The sequence below is a fragment of the Halichoeres trimaculatus genome, unplaced genomic scaffold (assembly GCF_033239565.1).
Source record: "Halichoeres trimaculatus isolate MK-OKI-2021-1 unplaced genomic scaffold, fHalTri1.1 fHalTri1_scaffold_9, whole genome shotgun sequence".
Lineage (NCBI taxonomy): Eukaryota > Metazoa > Chordata > Actinopteri > Labriformes > Labridae > Halichoeres > Halichoeres trimaculatus.
In genome coordinates this window covers 23,814,484-23,836,642 of record NW_027437188.1, presented here as the reverse complement: position 1 = coordinate 23,836,642, position 22,159 = coordinate 23,814,484, and the positions used below count along the sequence as shown (strand labels likewise).

Genomic DNA, 22,159 nt, shown 5'->3' with positions numbered 1-22,159 from the left:
AACATAGATGTTACTTCTATTTTCATGGGAGAGGGGTCCACAAAATAAATGTGTTCATTTGGTAGAGGCTCACTTTGGCACTTGAAAAAAGCCCCCTGAAAGACGCTGAGTTTTACTCTTAATCAAATTTATATTATGTCATAATATATTTACTTTTACTTAAGTGTGATTTTAAGATGCTATGGACAGTGGACATGACCCACCTGACAGGAAATGCTGTGAACAGACTCATAAGTTTAGTGTGGAATGGTGGACGCTGCTCACACTCAATGGTTGCCATATTGGCCAGAGGGAAGGGACAGGAACGGATCAAACATGGTTGATTGTTGAAATCAATGAATAGCAGGAGAACACCTGTGAACGGTTGCAAAATGGGATTGTTATTTCTGGTATGTCCATGTAGCTTCTCATTTATCCAGGCCATGGTTATTCTGAAGGCTTGAAAAAACATGGCGACTGGACTGTACAGAGTTGGAAGATGTTTGACCCCTGATCCAAAGCGCTTTATCAGTTCCAACAACAGAACTCAACAGAACATCTTGGATGAGAGGCGAATCATCTGTCCAACTTTTCACAGTCCTGTTGCAGAATCACAATAGGTAAAATTGAATCGTTGCAGAAGGCACTGCTTGTATAGTAGGTGGTTTGGAAAACAGCCAGTGTCTTAGTAATATGAGCCCATTTGTCTTGGGGAGTTTGCCTTGGGCTAACCCAAGCTACAGCAGGCTACAAGCCACCAGCAGCTGTTTTTGCACTTATGATGGAAATGTAAAAAGAATCCATGACATGATAAAAACTATGCCACTGTTTCTTTCTTCTTCTTTTTTTTATTTTGTTGCTGACTTCTGTAAAGACTCGGATGTGGGTTGGCATTTAATTACTATTTCCAAAACAAAAACAAAAATTGTTTTTCCTGCTTCACATTTGATCTCTATCTTAATTATTTGTTTTGCTTGATATATAGTTATATGTGTTCATTGAAAAACTGTGGGCATACTGTATTGTTACTGATAAACTTAAAACACTGTCAAGTTAGTTTTTTACTTTTATGCTTATTGGGAAAGTCAGACAATATCCTATGACCTTGCTTGTCATGCTGCTTTTGGGCTTGGATCGTGACTGGGTCTACATTTTCTGTGCTGATTTTTGTCTGCTTCTTCTCTCCCTCTAGTGGCCATAATTTATTATTGCGTATTTTAGAGACTTGGCAGACCACAGACTGTATATAGAGTAGACAGTGTAACTCCACCTTTTACAACTGAATGGTTTGGAAGACAAAATACCCCATCTCAGGTGCTTCCAATGGTCAGCCAGAGTCAGTGCAAGTAGAGACTATGAGAGATGGTGAAAATTTTTTTTTTTCCTTTTGAAAGTCTAATGTCTTCTTGGCTCTCCCTCCAGACAAATCTGACTATACCCCCCAAAAAACTACACAGGAATGGCCACTGTCAGTCATTGTTAACATGATGTACAACCCAGTTTGAAAAGTCCAATAACTAATGAAAACAAAACTTAACAGAAAAAAAGAGGACTTGAATCACAGCACTTGGATGTGAGAAACATTTCTCTGTGGTTTGTTAATTTTGTAAAGTTTGACCACAGCTCATTCGGAATGAAGAGACAGATTTTTTAACCTTTACTACAGGAAGTGTTCTGGGGGAGCAGTTTCAGTGGCAGCCTCACTTTTAGCTGAGCAAGGTGACGTCCACTTTTTTTTTTTTTAATTTTTTTTTTTTTTTACACTTTATGCGTGACTTGCTCCCCCCGATGTTTAAAGTTGAGGCTGAGTTTTGCCTGCTGATTTTTGAGATCTTTCTCAGTTTATGGGTTTGGTTCTAATGAAAATATATATCTAAATCTATAAGAAGAGTGAGATATGCATGCTCGGTTTGATTTTTCTTTTCTAACTTTATCTCGTAATTGCTTTTGGACCTAAGGCTTAAGCTCCAGTAAGCTGCTTCAAAGTCTTTCCTGTGGAATGTCTTTACATGCTACTGTTACTAAATCTTTGCTGATTTGCATCATTTACATGTAAACTTGACAGGTTTTTATAACATGCGAGCTGTACTACCTTGTTCCATAAACCCTTTACACACATCAGCTTACATTAAACATGTCGGTCCCCTCCATCGTCTGCCCCGTATTCATCCAGCTCCTCTGTCTCTGTAGCTGTGTTGGTGCATACTGCTTGGCATCACTATCTCCAGGGTTTATTTAATTTCCATGAATGTCATTTAGAATTTCATATAATTCACCACTGCAGGGTCATCTGTCAGAGGATTTAATCTGAGGGTGACGAACGGTCCTTCCCCCGGCTGCAGTAGCCGCTCAGACCGTTGTGAAGCTCATTAATTTCCTGCCCAAATATCAGGCTCTGTCGTAGCAGACAGAGGGTGGGATGGAGGAAGATCATATTTCATTATTACATTAATCAGAGCCACATGCAGACATGACTGTAAATTATGTGGGAGGTGGCATTAATCCTGCAGAGCCAGTTTGTGAATGTCCTGAAACCTGTCTTCGAGCTGTTGCAGTGTTGGAAAAAGTCAATTTATTCCCCTTTTTATGTGTTTTCTTCCTCCTCTTCTTCAGTTCAAAAATTAATGAGGCAATAAGGCTACTGCAATATTGTGAAAAGCTTTTTTTCCAAAAGCTTGCAGGTTCACTGGGTGTTGTAAGATTTGGTTTACATTTAGTTCTATGGAAAGTCTAACCTCCAGCCAGAGAGTGTGAGTCGCTTTTTCTTGGTTAACTGCTTTATTCTATCACAAGTGACTTAAAAATGAAACAGACTTCATATCCCTTTCAAGAGTGAACGAAAACAGGTTTAAAGGAGTGAAAGTTAAAGGGTTAAATACCAATCAAGCATCATATTTCATAATATATATGTTTACCATGTCTGAAGTAAGAGAAAAAATCATTTATTTCGTCATATCTTACATGTCTTTTAGCTCTTTTTTTTTTTTTTGTACTACAAGTCACTTAAACCTTACATTAGCACATTTGTGTGAAGGATCTTGCCTTTGCAGTTTTCACTCTCACTTCTCATTGGCTGCTTTTCTTTCCCACAGTTGCTTTACTTCTGTTGTGCATGCAGGCAGCAATTGTGGTTTCCCATGTGTCTCTATCTGCTGTTTCTTCTTGCACTGGACTTCCTTTATGCTACTTCTTTTTACTTTTTGATTTCAACCTGTAGAGCTGATAGTGACGTTTTCTACCTCTTTACAGTAAATTTGAGCACATTATGTTAAAGTGATGGGGATGCATGTGGCCATATACAATATAGCAACTGTTGCAAGGAAAGATTTAGAGTAGACACCAGAGGGGGTGAAATGTTCGAGTTATTCCTAAAATGCTCAACAGACCAATCACAAGACACATGTGTAGGTAATTTTGATAGGAGGTGTCAGGCTGCATGCAGTCTTCCTCTACAATGTCGTATGTATTGTTTGTTGATTCACAGAGATTGCCAGCTTAGCTAAAACAGCTGCTGTGACAGGGGGCAGAGCAGAGACACACACAGGTAGAAAGAGGCAAAATCTTGCACTTAACCACCGACTGTGCCCACGTGTTGACATTTTAGTTTTTCAGAGTAAAACCGCTACAAAACAAACAGAGGTAAGACCATACTAAAAATTCTTCAACTTGGTTTTCTTCGCAGGTGCTGTCTCTGTAATTCTAGGTCGACTGACCACAGCTTATAGCTTACATTGGTTTGTGGCAGATTAAGGTTGAAGATACGAGTGTAGATCTGTTTTATGTCTGTCATGAGCTTTGGTTATTTTTGATACTATGGAACAGAGTTTGTTTCAGTTTTAAAATGACCCTGCTTTTTGGGTTGTACTTTGTTTAACTGTATAATGATAAAAAAAAAAGAACGACCGGTGTCATTTTTGACAGATTTCATGCACACAAGTGAAACACCATGCAACTGTAGTATCTAAAATATGACTTTTATTTAATTTTTAAAGTCTTTGTTATTAAAACACAGACATTTTGGCTTTCAGCCAGTATCCATGTACTCCTACTTTCTTTATCATTCTGTGCTGTGTGTGTGTTGTTTGCGTGTTGTGTAATCGTTGGAGGCTGATTACACACTCCACCAGCCAAGACTTGGTGAAGGGAAAGTGCAGTTTTAACTAGATTAGAGAAGAGGAAATAGAACATGATAGGAAGCATAAGAAAGGAAACATGTTGGATGACGAAGCAAATAAAAGTGCTTTGTGGTTAGTACTGCAACAGAAACAGAACTAATTGTTGGTAATGGGTGTGTTTGTCCACTTTCATTTCTGAAGCTGATTCAGATGATTCTGTTAACCTGCATTAGCAATAATATTTTACAGTTTCAAATCGTATATACACATGAAATAACACATCCCTTAAGGCATCTTCCTGTCTTCACAGTTACAGTTTTTTAATTGTGTCCCCTTGTCCATTGTCCTGTCTGTTACTGTGACAATCCGTTACTTGACAGACGGTTGTCTTGGGCTAACTGTGACATCTCCATCTGGGTTGACGTGGCTGTGGGGGACTCCATCGTACCTTTGTGGATTTGCTTATGACAAATGGCAGCAGTCAGCCTTTTCCTGAACACCTTACACAGGAACACATAGATGAGTGGGTCCAGACACACATTAGTGGCTGACAGCCATAAGGTGGTTTCCTTGGCGATGTAGAGAGCGTTCTGTGCTCTGCAGTGACTCGCCATGCTTCCCGTCTGGGTCAGAGTGTAGGGCACACGGGCAAAATGGAATGGGGCAAAGCAGATGAAAAACACCCCCACCACCACAAACACCTTTGCCTTGGTTCGGCGAGTTGCAGCTTGAGATTTACTCTTTGAAGCTTTGTATGACTCATAAACCTTCTTGCTGATGAATGTGTAGCAAACCACCATCAAGGCCAGCGTGCCCCAGAATACCACCTGTAGAACACACATGGACATCATTTCAGTAATGATCCGACATGCCATATATTTTGTCATGAAATACTCTAATTATGTGACACATAATGCAGTCTAGCTGTGAAGGCTGTGTCAGTGAACATATTAATGTTATATAACATACATTTAATTCTTTCTCAGGGTAAGATTAGATGATTGACAGCTCAAAAACGTTAAAGCTCCAAATCAGAAACTGAAAAATGAATGCCTTCCCATCTCTTCCTAACAGCCAGCCTGTACAACACCTCTGACACGCCTGTTCAACCGACTGTTCATTTCACAAAGGAAGTTCATTTGTTCCATCTAGAGTGAAAAATGTTTAACTGTTAAAAATTACAGTTTTTCTGTCACTGCTCCTGCAACTTGATCTCTATTGGTACCACTTTCTAAGATTATTTCACATCATCTTGCGCCTTCCTTCACTTCTTCTTTTTCAAGTATTTTTCAAATTTGCTCCTTTTTTTCCATAAAAATTTGCATTTTTCTTCTTCAACCAAATGAATTCTTCTTTTCTGAGATGATTTTTCTTACTTCCAAACAAATTAGCTGCTTTTCTTCTTATTTATTATTATTATTATTATTATTATTATTATTATTATTATTATTTATTTATTTATTTATTTTTTAATTTTATTTTTTAATTTTATTTTTTTATTTTTTCATAAATTTTCAACTTATTTGGCACAAATCTGCTCCTTTTGGGATATAAATCAACAACTCAAAAAAAAAAAAAAACACACCAAATTGTCAAATGTATCCTCACCATTTGTGCCATTTTTCATTCTTCTTTACCCCATAAGCTCCTTCTTGCAAACTTTTTGTGCAAATAAGCAAAATAAATCTTTCCCCTTAAAATTTTCTCCTTTATTCATCAGCAAAACTCTTTTATTTTTTTTTTATGCACAGCTGCAATTTCTTTGCACTATTTCTCAATATTTTGTCACACAAGTTTAGCATTTTATTCACACAAAAATTAGCTGTTTTTTTCTCACTGTCACCCTTTCTGATAAATTTTACACTCAAATTGAATTACCCCTACAATTACCAGCCAGCTCCTTTTTTAAACCACGGCCCTAATATGCTGTACTTTCTTACACAAATGTGAAAGTTAATTCCTCTTTGATTTGTCTGAGCAGAGTTTTTTAGTTAAATTAGTCCTACTTTATCTTTTTTTTTTCCTTTTTTTTCTTAAGACTGTCTTCACTTTTACCCCCCTAGATTTAAACACCAAGGTCTGAACTTAACGTACTGTCACATTTTAAACAGGAATGTTGCTTAGATTGTAATAATGCATCCAGATTGGATAAACAAGATTAAGTTTTTGCATTAAAACACGCCACTGACTAAATATGGTGACTAAATTTAACCTCAATCAACAGAATGAAAACAAAGTGTGAAACTTTTTTTTTTTTTTTTTTTTTTTACCATTACCATTTTTTTTTTACCACCAGCTACCTACAAAAGATTGATAAAATAATTAATAAAAGAATAACCATGTACCCAAAATTGTTGAGTTGAGGTTTGATGTGATAGCTACCTGACAGAAGTAGTTGAACCCTTCATGCCACAGCAGGCCGGCTTTGCTCTTCATGGAGGTACATTTCAGCCTTCCTCCAGACACCCGTGGTGGCTGATCACTGAGAATTACATTGGGCAGTGCGAGAGAGAGCATCACCACCCAGATGACCGCACTCAGCACTTGACCCACACGGACCTGCTGCAGAGCACACTTCCCAAAGGGCCTGACGATCTTCAGGTAACGGTCCAAGCTGATGAGGCCCAGCAGGAGGATGCTGATGTACATGGTGATGTAGAAGAGGACAGCAGAGTATCGGCAGTGGAAGGCACGGAGCTGCCAGGAACCCACGCCTGCATCGCTTAAGACTCTCAGAGGGATGGTCAGAGTCATGAGCAAGTCGGCTACCACCTGTTAATCAAAAGAAAAAAAAAAAAAAAGGTTTTCTTTTTCTCTGTCCTGAACTGACTGGGGAATTTATAAAGAAAGTGTCTCTTACCACATTTTTTAGAAAGACCACAAATGTAGAGTTGCTGGGGATGTTGAAGAAGATCCATGCAGCCAGAGAGTTCAGTATCAAGGCAGATATGAAGAGGATGCTGTATAGACAAGGGAAAACCACGGCTGTCACGCTGGTGTCCCGGACGCACTTGATGGTCGTGTTTGATAGGTTGGTATTCATTTTTTTAACCTTTGGTGGACCTGTGGAGGAGACCAAGAGGTTGAGACAATGGGATGGGTGTCGGATGGAGAAACATACACATACAAGCAGCTAAAAAGTTTTGTCTTAAGGAAGAGATATATTCTGATAAGACATTTTTGGGTTCATTAAACAACTGTACTATGCAGACCCAGAAATAGAGCATTTATTGGCTTTACCTCATCAAAATGTGACTCAAATTTAAACTTCACACACATGAAAAAAGAAGATAAAACAACAAAAAGTCAACTACACACTGTAAAACAAGGAAATCTAAACAAGTGTTATGGCTTCTTTTGAACTACAAAATGTCCTTTTAGACTTAATATGAGCTTTTAAGTATGAATGGGTTCCGGATAAGGTACTTTTATAGGTACTGACCAAATGCTGTCAAAAGTACTGGGTACTGATTCATGTAAAATCGAAAGGTACCATGTTTAGGTACCTGAATGCATCCTTGTGACTGTGAGGCAGTGGAAGAGTAGGTCATTTCCCATGCTGGACATTAACACAGCATAACAAGGTTATATTTTGAAGAATAAATATGTTAATTTGAAAAAAAAATACATTATATTATTTAACAAATTGATATTTTTTACGACACAAAAAAGTACCGAAAATTTGTATCGTTGAGTACTAATTCCAGTTGCCAGGTACTGGGCATCAGTACCATATTATTTCAAATGTGAAAGGTACCCATCCCCAGTTATAAGTCTTATTTTATTTTATTTTTTTACCATGGGATATTATAAGACAACAATTAACCCTGAATTGTGTCTAAAGAATAAAAAGTAGTTTCTAATAGTAAGACATTATTCTTATATCAAGAAAATAATTATGAATGTTTTTCTTGCCAAATTGACTGTTTTTATTTTTTCTTGTGACATATAGTTCAGGTGTCATTTTAGTCTTCAGATATCATGGCCAATTAAGTCTTTTGCAATGATTTTAACTAAAAGTAGCGCAAAAATTTGCTTAGATTTCAGTTTTTACAGTGCATAGTTGACTTTTTTCATAGCCAAATATTAAGTGTGAAAATCTAAACTTTTGAGGTAAAGCAACTTCAGACCTTTTTTTTTTTTTTTTTTTTAATACTGTTATGCCCGAAGAAAAAGTTTCTTTGTAACTGCAGAGTGCATCTGAAAACAATCCACTCAGTTTGTTCATTGTGAGTCCCCGGCCCCCGTCAGGCAGTATATCTGCCATGTGTGCTGTCTTTACATTGAAACTTAACTGCTTTGAATAACACTGAGCCCTGAAGCAGGTGCCATGGCAGCCAAGACATACAATACTGCTCAACTGCTGCCTCTTTTACTAAGTGTATAATGTTAATTAGGCTTGTTACAATTAAAAAGTGCCCAGCTCAGGCTAATGTTTAATCTGAACGATTTACAATAATTGAGTCTTACCTTTCTATTGTGTCCTTATGGTCTGAGACTGCAGGAGGCGAGAAGACTAAGGAAGAAAGCAGTGAATAAACACTATTTCAAAAAAGGGAAGAAAGAGATATCGTTTCCTTTTTCTCCTTTCAATTCACAGGAAGTTGATGAAAAACAGAAAACCCCAAATTTAAAACTTCTCAGTGTTATTGTAGTTTTTTAGTTGAGCCAGAGTTATAGAGCCTGCAGCCTTACACGGCTTTTAGCCTGTCTGTGTTACTCAGTATTGCGCTCTCTCTTTCTCTCTCTCTTTCACACACACACTCTCTCTCTCACTCACACACACACACACACACACACACACACGTTCTCACTCACACTCTCTCTTTAAGCGCATGTGTGTGTTTGATGCTCTTACAATGGGTGGTCTCTGCAGCTACTGTGTGCCTGTCTTGTCACAATCCCAACGACTTTGCCAGTCTTCCTCCGGGTGAAAGCCCCCTTTCCTTCCTTGCTTCCTGTTCCGATTGTCTGCCATGAGCCTTGTTCTGCTCCGTGCCAGTCCCCCCTTCCTCCGCAGGCTTGCGTCAGTTTCTGTGGCAGTTGACAGGCAGAAACACCAAAGCTGTGGACTTGGTGCTTGATCCACATCTATAGACCAAATGCAACCTCCCCACCTCCCACCCCCAACCACCAGCGCTGCAGCTTACATACTGCACCTCCATCTGTCTGTCTTTCTTTTCATATCAGTGTCATGGTTGTGGCTTTTATTCACAGAAACTCACATGAACATTGAGCTAAATCCTTTTTGCATTTAGTGGTTATTGAAATACATTAGCTATAAGCGCTGCAATGCCAGAAATAAAAGATAAGCTGCTTAACTACACCACATGTATTTGGTGTGTTTTTGAGGGAGTTAATAACTAATAACTAATAACCAATACCAACACATACGTGACAGTTTAAGTGACTGATGATATTAAAAGTGACCTTCATATTTCTGACTGTGTTTTAGTCTTCAAGTTCAATTCCCTTTTGTGTTATCTTGTTAAAAATAGTACAGAACACATCCTGTGTGAGTTCACTTGGATAAGGACCAGGAAATATAACCAATGGGGGGAAATGAGTATCTGAGAAATGACGTGTGTTATCAACAAACTTCAAGTGAACTGTGAACTCTTTTGACCATGACATGTTGTTGTTTCATCAGATTTTGTTTTACTAACGAAACATGTAAATTCCTGACCAACAAAGACGGTACATTTGTACACATAATGGCTTTTATTAGGTCACCGTAACCTTACACTCTAGGGGAACTACACATGACTACATTTACCAAACTTCAGGTTTTTCTGTTGCACAATTTAAACCTTTTTGCAAAGGTTAAAACAGGTCTAATCAAATCTTAACAAAAGAGGTCACTTTTAACCTTCAGTTTTATTTATTTTCACATTCATGAAAAAACAAACAAGTGAAAAAGTTGTGCCTAAATGTGTAATGATGGTACAACTCCAGATGATTGAAAAAATTCACACACAGAGAGATGAAATCATCTTATACAGGAAAATCTGCTGAGAAGATTTTGTCAATTATCAAAGTTACCATAGAATGAAGATTTAACAGAAGAATCTTTCTATGCTTATAATTAAGACAACTTTCCAATTTCAGCACTGATATTGTCTGATAAACACATCTGCAGAGTTTTATAGAAATAAACCTTATCTGCCTTGTCATGTAAAATGCAAATCTTGAATAGATTTATCCTGCTTTGCATAGAAGCCTTATTTACAGACTTTATCCTACTGTAAGGCTTTGTTTTCCTTACTCTTATTTAACTACAAATAGACTGTGGTTAGCTGGTGTAAAAACAGCAGAACCACCCTCAAACTGCGTATTTCCCTGACTCCTCGTTTTAGTGTCAGCAGTTTCACAATTGTTAAAAAAGCTAAACTGTGACAGGCCACAGAAAAAAATAAAAACAGCTTGAGAACAGGTTTACAAGTAAAAGCAGACTTGAACATTTATCCTTGCAAGATGGAATTTTAGATGTATTAAAAAAACAGAACTGTACACTTTACAAAACAATTGATGACATAAAGTACCATCAGGGAGAGGAAACTTTTCTCAAACATGGTCTCTCTTTTTTTTTTTTTTTTTACAAATACTTCTTATTATCCTGACGGATGCTAACATTTTTATTTTTTAGAGTTTAGTCTGAGGGGTCTGTAGCAAACGGACACAAGAATCCTCTCTGCTGTACTGGTAGCATAATAGCTACTGGTCTATACCAATCTGGCCACTGCTGGGGTAAGGGGCAAATGCAGAGGTGGCAAAAACTGCAGTTCTTCCAGTGTCCACTTGGAGTCAATTTAAAGTCAAGGAATCCCCAATAGGTCCCATGTCAAAATTTCTCTCTTTGATGCAGAACTGAACAAAACAAATCTGGGTATGAATATCACTCGAGATACTAAAAGGGGAAGTAGTCATAACTAAAACGTGAATATACATGAATGCAAAATTAGAGGCTGAGATGATGGTTGGTGATGTTGTGTCTGAAAAATAACTTAAATCACTTGCTTAAATAGCTTGTTTGAATCTTAAGAGGGGAGGGGTTTCCCTAAATACCACTGCAAACTGTTGTTAGCAAACAAGGTTGAGCTTAAGTATGCCACAAGGTGAAGCTGGTTATGCCAACTGAGGCTAACTTGTTAACATAACAGATAGCCAGAATCAAGTGAGAGACACAGTTTTTGCATCTTCCCAACGTTCCTCCAACCAGCTCCTTTTTATTCCTGGTTGGTAGTTTCATAGAGTTAGGAGAATGTGCACACAGATGCACCACCACAGTGCAAACAATCTGCTGATTGCTGCCCAATATGTGTCCTTAGTGTTGCACGTTTTTACATTGATTTTTCATATAATTCACTGACACCAATGATTTTAAGAGACAATCTCTACTGTGCAGACCTATGTAAGCTCCTGTCACAGGAAGAGTTTTGGCGTCGCTTTTGTACAGTGGGGAGAGGTAGAGACATTGGTCTCATCTTAATAATCAGGAATCTGTGGCTTGATATCCACACAAACTCTGTCAGAGTCTAGTCTGTGGTATAGTGCTGTCTGCCTTCCCTCCTGTGGCGGCATTAAATGAAACTGACCAACGGTTCATCAGCAACTTCAATTCTTCCTGGAACTCCCTGCACAGAAACACATAGAGGAGTGGGTTCATGCAGATGTTGGTGGTGGCAAACCAGAGGCTGATCTCCTTGGCAAACCTCCCTAACAGATAACTGCAGCTGGACGTGGAAGTATAGTTGACTTGTGCAAAAGTGTAGGGAATCCTGACAATGTGGTACGGTCCGAAAGACACAAAAAACACAATGAGAACCAGAAAGACGCGTAGTTTGATCTTCTGCTTCCCCTGGTTGTTGTTGCTGCCTGAGTTTCGGAAAGACTGAATGACTTTGTTTGTTATGCAAATGTAGCAAACCGCAATGACCACACTGACGAGCCAGAAAAACACATTCAGGTAAATCACCGTATTTTCGTGTGCTGAAAGCCCAGCTGCCTCTTTCAGATTCATACAAGTGCCGATCTCTGTCAAGTTAGCGACTGATTTATCACTTAGAATGATGTTTGGTAAAGCTGAGCCCCCAAAGAGTATGGCCCACACGAACACAGACACCACTTTGCTGAGGGTTAAATTACTGAACACTTTGCTGTGGGGCATCATGATCTTAAAGAAACGGTCCAGACTGATCAGGCCCAACAAAGCGATACATGTGTACAGAGTGCTGTAGAAGATGGAACTAAAATAACGGCATGACAGTGCAAAAAGTAGGTTTGATGCCTCCGGGAGGTCACTTGCTGCTTTGATTGGGACGATCACAGTCATAACAATGTCAGCAGCCACTAGGTTTTTCAGGTATACGATGAAGGTGGAGGCAGATTTCAGGTGTAGGGACACCCAGGCAGCTACACCATTCAGCAATAAAGCAAAGGGGAAAATAAGGAAGTAGAGAATGGGGGCAATATGTGGGTCATAAATGAAACTGTCACAAATCTCTTCATTTTGTGTTGTTTGATTCAGTGACGGCGTTGCACCTGAAAATGAAAGTACAGTTGAGAACACACGGTCACAACATTACCAAGTTGGGCAAAACAGAGTTTTATTTCACTGTCATGATAAGATAAGATAAGATAAGACATACTTTATTAATGGTAATCAGGGTGGGCTTCTATGAGTTCTGCACTTACCCTGTTCGCTGTCGTTGAACAGATCCAACTCTGGGTCCATGGTCTTCTGGTTGATTATGCCAGGGTTACAGACTATACAAAGACAAACAGTGTTGTGACGGGGCAGTTCACAGACCATGCAGTCCCTATTTTAAAAAACAGCAATATTTCTATTCTTATTTCTATGACATATAAATTCAAAAGTTGGATACACTCATTTAATTCTGAACCATTGGGTCCCTATTTTGTTTTACCTGGACCAAAATAGACAGACTTTTATTTACCCAATAAGTTTCAGAGCTTTTTAATTTTTTGTTTTGTTTATTGTAATTTATTTATTTTTTGTTATTGTTATTGTTTTTTGTTTGTTTGTTTTTGGTCAGGTTCACAAATAAATCAAAAAACCAGCTCAATCAAACACATGTCAATCTCTAAAGAGTAATATCTAGATATTGAGAAGGAAAGGAGCAAGGGAGTAGCTTAAAAGAAGCTGAGTACATTTTTTTTTTTTTGCTTTGAAAGTGGAAAAGATTATGAGTAGTTCAAACTCAAAATATTTGCAGTAGTACTCATTTTATTTTTAATATATAATGTTATGAGCTGTGTGACCACCATTTTTGGTACTTTGTAAGCACACTCTATTTGTCCTCACCATATAACATTACAAAACTGATGTCAAGAGGCATCTTCAAAACCAACAGATAACTATTGAATTAAGATCTAAATGTGATGATGAAGTACATTTTGATAATAATAAACTTACAGTTGATGACTTGACTTGCCTCCCCCTCAGACCCAAGGCTACAGGATGGATCAGTCTGCATGTTCCCCCACAGTAGGTGTTTAAGAAACACCATTGATTTACCTAGCAAACAAATCAACATTTCAGCTGTGAGGAGACAATTTGGAACATATGCAAAAATAGGAAAAACTTACTGGTCTTCAGCCAAAATCAAAGTACACAATGTTCACTGCTGCCAAATTAAAAAGGAGGCGGAATAGATTTACAATCCCTAACATTTCCTTCAGACTTTATATAAGATATTATATTTTCCATCTGACTTTTCATGTTAAGTTGAGCAGAATTTATGCGTCTTCTTGTTCATTTTACAGATATGTAGCCTGAAGTCTCCTCCTCAGCTTATACTCGTCCCTATCCTCTGGAGTCATCAACATAACAAATGTATGTTAATGGGAATGTGGTCTCAGGCCTGAATGTCATTTGAAAGACTACCCATCATGTTTCCCTGCTGCCCCACCATCATTGTGCTTGTTGAGGCTGAAGAAAGAAACTGAACTGAATCTTTTAAAGACTTGTTGCATTGAATTTGTGATAGCCTTTTTTTCTTAAAAAAAAAAAAAAACCAAGCAAGCTCTTTTTTGCGGTATATGTTTTAGATCACTTTAAGGGATAGGTTGCATTTAGTCCCATTGCTGATTCTGGAGCACATGGTGCAATGTCATCATTTGACCAACAGGTGGTCTCAGTGATCAGAGAAACCAAACAGGCCACTGCAGAACAGCTCCCCTTGATGAATCAATGATAAGCCCCATTTCAGTCTCACAGGTAGAAAAAAAGGTGTCTAAAGTTGGTGCCGTGCCGGCCATCAGAGATATTCCTTTGAAATTTTAGTTTAATTCAAAGATAAAAAGAGTTATTGGAGATAATTAAATTATTTCAAGTGGAGAAGAAAAACTTAATAAAAGTCATCCATTCAAATATTTTTAATTATTCTTTTGGAACTTAGCAGTGCGTTTTCATGAGGAAGTTATTGAACTTGGATACAAGATGTATGAGAACTATTGTGGGATAATAAGTCTGAACATTTATTCAAGCATTTAAACAAAACGTTTAAACTTTATGGGATTCAGTTATGTTTTTGTAAAGTCACAAAAAATAAGAAACTACATAAGATGGTAAACTGAAAGTGAAAAGAAAAAAAATGTATCTGCAGATCACAAATTCCAGGAACCAATACTTAAAGCTCATGTGAGGAACTTTCTGATTGTGTCAATTTTGGTGTTTTCAACTTTTTGCTGTTTCTGCAGTGTGCTAAGAATAGTTTTGCCTGGCGCCTGAGTTCTCCATTTTCTTGTCAAGTATCTATTTTTGCTTTGGTCACAAAGAGGTGTCAGTGTTACATTCTGTCTGTTTAATAACTTGTCAGTAAATCCCGTTAAGGGAAACAAAAACTACTGATGTACCAGACTAACCTTTTAGTTCCTAATACTTTGGCTTTAGTATAGACTGATGGTTAAACTGGTCCCATACCAGTATTAATTTCACAATCTCTTTTACATACACGGACAAGACAGAGAATGAATTTTAGCAACTTCAGGCTTTTCTTTTCTTGAACTGGATGGATGAGCCCTTTGGATCAGCTCATTGTATCGTTCCACCCCCATTATCCTGTCATGCTTTTTATCAGATCAATACCCGATACCAGGACTGGGTCGGTGCATTTTTTTTTACTTTCCACAATCCTCTTATTTATTGACCAATCTCATGGTAATATTTATATACAGGGATCAAACATAATTCATGAATTCTTGGGAGGAAAAAAGTTTAATTCTATGAGTGCATAAGTACAAATCTTTATACCAGAATGCACATGCTCTGACACATGACCTACGAGTTTGACATGGATTTTGCAAAAAAACTTAAGAGTTGAACCCACTTATTTAAGAAATGTACATTTAAGATATGAAATATTTGTCTTAGTGATATATGTTTTGTAATTCAATCATTTCCCACTATGTTTCTGAGGATTTCTGAAGTCTCACTAGAGGACAGACCCCTGACTTAACACTAGAGGGCAGCATAACATTAAACAAAAAGGTAAACAAAATGCAATGGCCATTTTGCTCATTCTAAGTTATTATTGTTTGTTAAGGCATAAAATATCAAACAGACTCATTCTTCTATAATGTCAACTACTCTGTATCGCAGGGTTGTTCATTTTTTCAACCAGCAAATGTCTTTGTTTACTGTGAAGTTGCCTCTCTTTCTTTTGAATACAACCCAAGACAGATTGCTTTATCTTTCATCATGTCAACCAGTTTGTCTCTGTACTCTCTGCACAGGTATATATAGAGGAGAGGATCCAGACAGGCATTAGTGGTTGAGAGCCACACACAAAATTTGTGACCTATAATCACCCAGTTTTGGGCATCGCCATCAATGTGAAAGACTTCATTCAGTGTGAAGGGAATTCGCATAATGTGAAGGGGAATGAAACATACAGAAAACACAAAGAGAATCAAAAACACTCGTAGCTTAGTCTTCTTCTTTCCCTGGTTGTTGTTGCTGCCAGAGTTCCTGAAGGACTGCAGGACTCTCAAGGTGATGCAGATGTAGCAGAACATGGTCAGTATGGCGACGAGCCAGAAGAGGGTCTCCATGCACAGAACCACATAGTTATGAAGGGTCACACCAGCTGGAGTTTTCAGGGACATGCAGAAATCTGTTGTTGTATTCAAAGGACTCTGGTCCGTCAGAACGATTGTGGGAATAAGTGTACCTCCAAATAACACCACCCAAACCAAAGCAGATGCAACAAAACTGAACGTAACACTTTGTCCTAAAACTTTTCCAAATGGGCGAACAATTTTGAAGAAGCGGTCAAGGCTGATGAGACCCATTAGGGTGATACTGGTGTACAGACTGCAGTAGAAAACAACAGAGGAGTAGCGGCAGTCAAAGATCTTTAACCACACCGAGGCTCCTGGTAGCTTACTTGCTGCCATTGGTGGGATCATCAGTGTCATGAGCAGATCAGCAGCCACAAGGTTTTTGAGATAGACTATGAAGGTCGAGGCGGATGAGAGGTGCAAGGAAACCCAGGCAGCAATCATGTTGAACAGAAACGCAACAGGGAACAGGAGGAAGTAAAGACATGCAACAGCCACATTTACAGTGGTGAATTGTAAACTGACACTGGACAGGAGGGCAGTGTTGTTGGTTGCCATTGTTAAATCTGGAAAAAAAAACAGACGTGTTAAAGAAAGACATCACAGTTTGTACACATTGGTAATTTTCAGCAAAATCCCTGAATGCTTAACTCCAACTCATGTGCTTATCAGTTGTGTCAACTGTACTTTTAGAGATTTAGAAGTGAATTGGTTTGATCGTTATATTCCACAAAACATTTGCATGAGTTATGTATAAAAGCAAACTGTAGCAATGTCAGGAAAATAACACCCAATGGATAGTTTACAGAGGTTTGGAGTAAGTGATTAGTCTGATGTGAGGTGAGATTTTACTGGAACCAGATGCTGTCAACATCTTGTTGTAGACTACACCTGCTCTGCGCTGTTCCTGATTTGCATTCATCATTAGTTAGAATCACATTTGCTACAGTGATTTAACTTTGAATGCGCAACCAGAGCATTTGAATGCCTCTTGGAACCTGACACTTTTGACACTGAAGGGGGTTATGCAACTGTTGGATTTGTTTTCACCTTGCCATACAAAGAGACTGTTTCAACCATTTTATCACAAAATAAAAACAAATCAATCAATAAATAAATACATTTAAAAACAATTTAAGAAAACATAATCCTTTAGCCCCTTTTACATTTAGTGCCTTAAAACGTCTACGGCTGTCTGCTTTCTGTGTTTCTGTTTGGACCCAAATATAGAGTACACGTTAGTACGAAAGTACCTATCCATTCTTATAGCTGCAGAAGAAAAGCCCCCTGTGAACATTGTACTGATTGTGAGTCAATGAAAGCTTTTGTGCAGTATGATGTAATCTCAGCTTGGTTTCATAAGACCGTAGTTTACTTTCACTTGTATCAACCAGGATAAGCTTAAGTAGTTTTCCTTTCCTTCAGAGGACAATCAAAGTTTTCTCGCGCTCATTGCCATTTCAATCCTAGCAAAGTCACACATCATGCAAGTCATCTACGATGCAAAAACTTTCTCATTACTCATTCCATGTTGGATTTGTCAGCTGCCTTTTGACCTTTGTGTAGTTAACTACAAATCTAGCATGAAAAAAATAATCAATTCTCAGTTGTAAAACTAAAGACTACATCAGGTCACTCACCACCAGTGGTCATGTCCTTAGCTTCCACTCTAACACCTGGCCAGGTAAAACCTTGGAAAGATTGCTGACTGAGGTGGTTGGAGCCCGTTCAACCAGAAAGATGCAAATCCATGAAGTTTGAGCTGTTGTGGAGGAAAAGCATTCAAATAGCACATATTGAGCTGGACCCTGTTTTTTCAAGCTACACCGATATCTCAGCTTTTACACCACAAATCCAGGTCTCGTCCCCCAAAAGGTATAAGCCTCTTTATCAACCTTTTCACAGAATAATGATGCAGCAGAATCAGTCTAGAGACAAAGTCTCTTGACACCCAGTCAGTACTTTCAGGTTCTGTATTTCCAATCCCAGACTTTTTATGAACTAAACAGCTCTTTCCAAGACGTGTGGTTACTCCTAAAATCTATTTTCAGATAGGATTTCTTAAGGTGTCTTAATTGTTTTTAAATTGCTTTTAAATTTGTTTTTAATTTGTGTCTTATTCTTATTCTTATTCTGTGGCACTTTGAGATTGTGTAAATGTAAAGTGCAATATAAATAAAATGCATTATTATTATTATTATTATTATTATTATTATTATTATTATTATTATTATTATTATTATTATGAGACAAGTTAAGGATCATGCATCAAAAACATGACAGGGTGAGCAGGGCACAGTAATTACAGGGGTTCAAATTCACTACAAACACTTGTTTACTAGAAATAATCCCACTAATTATTGGCTACTAGTAAAAGAAACTGACTTGTTAAATCATGATTTTTAAATTAACCAATCGTTTTTTGACCCATGTGAAGAGTTTCCAATTCACTACAACTATGTCTTCACTATATAATATCTCACTAAGTGCTAGCAACTAATACAAGAAAACAAAAGCGTCAAAAAATAAACATGGATCTGGTGATGTTTTATTGTCTATGTCATGTACAGGTTCCAGTTTCCTATAACCACCTGTTCACTATACACTATCTCACTTGTCAGCAGCTACCAGTAAAAGAAGCAAACATTATGATACATACATATCAACTTAAAGATGGTTCTTTTGTTAAACAAAACAGATCAACACAAGATTTATTTAAAAAAGTTCTCTGTTTCTTTTCACAGTTGATAGAACTTGGGAAATGACGCATTTTTAGCCCATACTAAACATTTTCATCAAGTCTTATGATACTGACACCAAACATATGAACAGAACCAATAAAAGGAAAGAAGCATTCTAACTTCTCATTTTGACCGTTTCATTATGAATTATTAGGAACTGATACAAATCATGACATCTACGGTTTTCATACAAATCAGTAATACAACCCACAGTCTTTAAGTCCCACAGAAAGCCCTGATGGCCTGTCTTTACTTTCGTGGTAGGATAGTCACTTTCTGAGACAGATAAGAACCAGGTTTTGCAGCAGAGAGGTGCAGAAAGTATCACACATGTAAACAGTGTTTAATCCCATTTATTTGGCCTATTTTTTAAACATAAAAAAGTATTAGCAAATACTTCTACAACTAAAAAAACACAATGTATTTTCAGGGAATTAGTCATCAGGTTTCTTTTCTCCAAGATATGAAAACAAAGCAAAGGAAGTTATGCTATCACTTCATAAGAGAACAGAAAGGGCAATGCACATGTGCCCTCCTGTTGGTCTTTTAGTTCAACAAACTTTGTATGAGTTCATACATGTCAAATCAAGTCAAGAAAGTCAAATCACAATGTTCATTGTGCATGTTTTAAATGTACAGTAATGCTGTTTTTGTTTTGTTTTTTTCAAAGCAGTGTATAAACATGTGTCTTTATAGGAAAGACTGCAGTCAGTCAACATGCTGATTCTAGTGGATCATACAGTGTTTTAACACTTTTAAACATGGTCTCTTTTTGTTGTTGTTCTAATGGTTTTATGTTCACGCAGTGGAGTCTCTCATAGGCGTGCTGTCTGTATCCGTGTCTGATCCCCTCTTCAGCAGCCAGCTACAGGTACCAGGTGAAAGCTTCAGGGTTTTAAACAGTGTGGTTCTGAAGGACTTGCAGAGGAAGAAATAAATGAGAGGGTCCAGCAGAGAGTTTGAGGATGAGAGGAAGAGCGTGCTTTCCTTCAGCTGGAAGAAGAAGAGCTTGAGTTTGCAGTCAAACAGCACCACTCGAGTCTGACTCATTGTGTACGGCACGCGGGCAAAGTGAAAAGGCACAAAGCACACAAAGAACACAGCCAGAACCAGGAACACATTTGCATTCATCTTTCTTTTAGCCTGCCCTGGCTTTCGAACTGTTCCCTCGCTCTGTGCTTTACAAATAGTTCCTCTAGAGCCTTGAGATTTAGTACGGGAGTATGATTTGTACAGCTCCTTTGTGATTAAGGTGTAGCAAATAACCACGGTCACTAAATTAGTCCAGAAAACAACCTGACAGACATAATTCACCACCTCATGCCAATACAGCCCTGCCTGAGTCTTCAGGTCACTGCACTTGAAATTTGGAGACTTGGGGGGTTTACTTGTCAGGATCACGTTGGGCAGACAGAGAACCAGTTGAAAAGTCCAGATAGCTCCTGAGAGGATTTTACGGCGAGCCAGTCGGGCAGCGTTAGTCCCCCTGAACGGCTTGAGAGTCTTTCTGCAGCGGTCAATGCTGATGAGGCCAAAGAAGAGAATGCTGATGTACATGGTGAGGTAGAAGAGCACTGAGGAAACCCTACACACAAATATACGCAGCCCAGTGGAGGCGATGTTGGAATCTGATAACACCTATGGAAAAAGAGACTTTGCTATTACACACTTCCTTCAAACATTCAAAAGCAGTTTGTAAATATAAAAACATTACTAAGTTTGGTTGTCTATTTTACGAAACAGTCATAGAGATGAAATTTACCAATTTGTTATACTCATGAAAGTTTCATATTAATGATTTAAAAACTGACAAATCTAAATAGACGTACATTTTAACAACTGGGATTAAAAATAAAACAAAACAAACAAACAAACAAACAATCAAAATTAAAACAACATTAAAAAGAGAAACAAAAAATAATAAAATAAAAAATCCAAACAACATTTATAAAAGTAAAAGAAAAATAATATAGTCATGCACTTATCGTATTTAAAAAAAAATCTTAAGAAATATACAAAAGTTGGATGCCAAATTCAGAATCAGAATTGGATTAAAAAATACTTTATTGATCCTCGAACAGAAGTTACATCTCAAATTTCTGAATAAATTGTTTTCAAGCCAAAAGGGAAACTAAGAGTTCCCTCGTAACACATATAAACTGATAAGGCATTTTGGTTTCCAATTGTAAAAAAAAAAAACTCCAGATAAGGTCATGCAAACCTCTTTCTTCTCATTTTGTTTTTTGTTAAATGATTTTTGTTGTAGCTTCTTGATAACATGTAAAACTACAAATAGTATTCAGGTATTGCAGATGGATGATAGAAACTTGGAAATGGCTGGGTTATGATAAATGAAATTGAAAGCCACCTTTGGTAACTTTGACAAAATGCTAAAAAATTTAGCTGCACCATTCCTTATTTTAATATTTTTACTTACTTTAACAGGGTTGACTCACTTCAAATAAATGTTTCACGATGTTATAACTAAAACCTTGCTCTATTCTTTGTTCAAAATATGTAAAAATCATTGATTAATTAAGTATTAACACTTACTTAATTAATGATACTCAAGACTCAAGATAGAGGTTATAAGTACCCAAAAATGTACATTGAGGAGCAATGATGACTCGATACGTACCTTGAAAGGAAATGTTAATGTCATGATAACATCTGCAATGACAATGTTTTTCAGGTATATGATGAAGTGAGATTTGGAAGGGATGCGAAAAAACACCCAAACTGCCACCCCGTTGAGGGTCAGCCCGACTAAGAAGAGAAAGGAGTAGAGGACAGGAAAAACCACCGTCTTTAAAACGTTGTCGCGGGAGCAAGTGGTGTTGTTGTGGCTGCTGTGGTTGCCGGGGAACAGAGGGATGGTTGTAAAACTCTCCATAATGTTTCTGAAAAAAACAAGAAAAAATTATTATGATGATTGTTGATTTATTTACTTTTGATGATTATAGATTTGTAACTGACCTGGAATTTAATCTGATATGCGTCCCATTGAGGTCAAAGTGCTGGTCTCACACAGGTTCTGGTCCCTTTCTCTTCTTTGTTTGGTACAAATGGGATCCAAGTGTACCCATGTGTTCTGTCTGCACAGTTCCAGTGTTGCAAACACTTGAGTGACTTTCTCTCTTCTCCTTTCTATTTCCTGTTGAGTCATGACCTCTACAATGAAAAGACGTAGTGAAGACTGTAACGTGACACTGCCTCTCCATATTTTTTATTGATGCATAC

The 22,159-nt window shown here is 37.7% G+C and overlaps 4 protein-coding genes across 5 annotated transcripts; all 4 read right to left on the bottom strand.

Moving 5' to 3' along the window:
• Nucleotides 1–3,895: 3,895 nt before the first annotated feature.
• LOC141798068 (P2Y purinoceptor 13-like) lies at nucleotides 3,896–9,012 on the bottom strand. Of its 2 annotated transcripts, XM_074679850.1 has the most exons (5): nucleotides 8,953–9,012; nucleotides 8,565–8,610; nucleotides 6,955–7,157; nucleotides 6,477–6,866; nucleotides 3,896–4,921 (listed from the first exon to the last, which is right to left on the bottom strand). In XM_074679850.1, exons 3-5 carry the CDS (start codon nucleotides 7,135–7,137, stop codon nucleotides 4,448–4,450), a joined length of 1,047 nt encoding a protein of 348 aa, XP_074535951.1. In that variant the 5' UTR covers nucleotides 7,138–7,157; nucleotides 8,565–8,610; nucleotides 8,953–9,012; the 3' UTR covers nucleotides 3,896–4,447. The 2 variants fall into 2 exon arrangements, with proteins under 2 accessions (XP_074535951.1, XP_074535950.1); XM_074679849.1 differs by lacking the exon at nucleotides 8,953–9,012 and having other exon boundaries at nucleotides 3,897–4,921; nucleotides 8,565–8,804.
• A 2,610-nt stretch (nucleotides 9,013–11,622) lies between these two features.
• On the bottom strand, nucleotides 11,623–12,828 carry LOC141797871 (P2Y purinoceptor 13-like). Its single transcript, XM_074679559.1, has 2 exons — nucleotides 12,789–12,828; nucleotides 11,623–12,635 (listed from the first exon to the last, which is right to left on the bottom strand). Exons 1-2 carry the CDS (start codon nucleotides 12,826–12,828, stop codon nucleotides 11,623–11,625), a joined length of 1,053 nt encoding a protein of 350 aa, XP_074535660.1.
• Nucleotides 12,829–15,752: 2,924 nt separating this feature from the next.
• LOC141797870 (P2Y purinoceptor 13-like) lies at nucleotides 15,753–16,736 on the bottom strand. Its single transcript, XM_074679557.1, has one exon. The coding sequence runs from the start codon at nucleotides 16,734–16,736 to the stop codon at nucleotides 15,753–15,755; it is 984 nt and encodes a 327-aa protein (XP_074535658.1).
• Nucleotides 16,737–19,564: 2,828 nt separating this feature from the next.
• p2ry12 (purinergic receptor P2Y12) lies at nucleotides 19,565–22,045 on the bottom strand. The gene is made up of 3 exons (XM_074679683.1): nucleotides 21,896–22,045; nucleotides 21,558–21,819; nucleotides 19,565–20,557 (listed from the first exon to the last, which is right to left on the bottom strand). Exons 2-3 carry the CDS (start codon nucleotides 21,810–21,812, stop codon nucleotides 19,718–19,720), a joined length of 1,095 nt encoding a protein of 364 aa, XP_074535784.1. The 5' UTR covers nucleotides 21,813–21,819; nucleotides 21,896–22,045; the 3' UTR covers nucleotides 19,565–19,717.
• Between the last annotated feature and the right edge of the window lie 114 nt (nucleotides 22,046–22,159).

Coding starts and splice junctions, on each gene's coding strand:
- LOC141798068 (XM_074679850.1), bottom strand. CDS start 7,137: ATGAATACCAACCTATCAAACACGACCATCAAGTGCGTCCGGGACACC. Junction 6,867..6,954: donor TGGTCTTTCTAAAAAATGTG/GTAAGAGACACT, acceptor TTTGATTAACAG/GTGGTAGCCGACTTGCTCAT. Junction 4,922..6,476: donor GGTTCAACTACTTCTGTCAG/GTAGCTATCACA, acceptor TGTGTTCTACAG/GTGGTATTCTGGGGCACGCT.
- LOC141797870 (XM_074679557.1), bottom strand. CDS start 16,736: ATGGCAACCAACAACACTGCCCTCCTGTCCAGTGTCAGTTTACAATTC.
- LOC141797871 (XM_074679559.1), bottom strand. CDS start 12,828: ATGGACCCAGAGTTGGATCTGTTCAACGACAGCGAACAGG. Junction 12,636..12,788: donor GTTCAACGACAGCGAACAGG/GTAAGTGCAGAA, acceptor TTTCATTTTCAG/GTGCAACGCCGTCACTGAAT.
- p2ry12 (XM_074679683.1), bottom strand. CDS start 21,812: ATGGAGAGTTTTACAACCATCCCTCTGTTCCCCGGCAACCACAGCAGC. Junction 20,558..21,557: donor CATTAACATTTCCTTTCAAG/GTACGTATCGAG, acceptor CTTTTTCCATAG/GTGTTATCAGATTCCAACAT.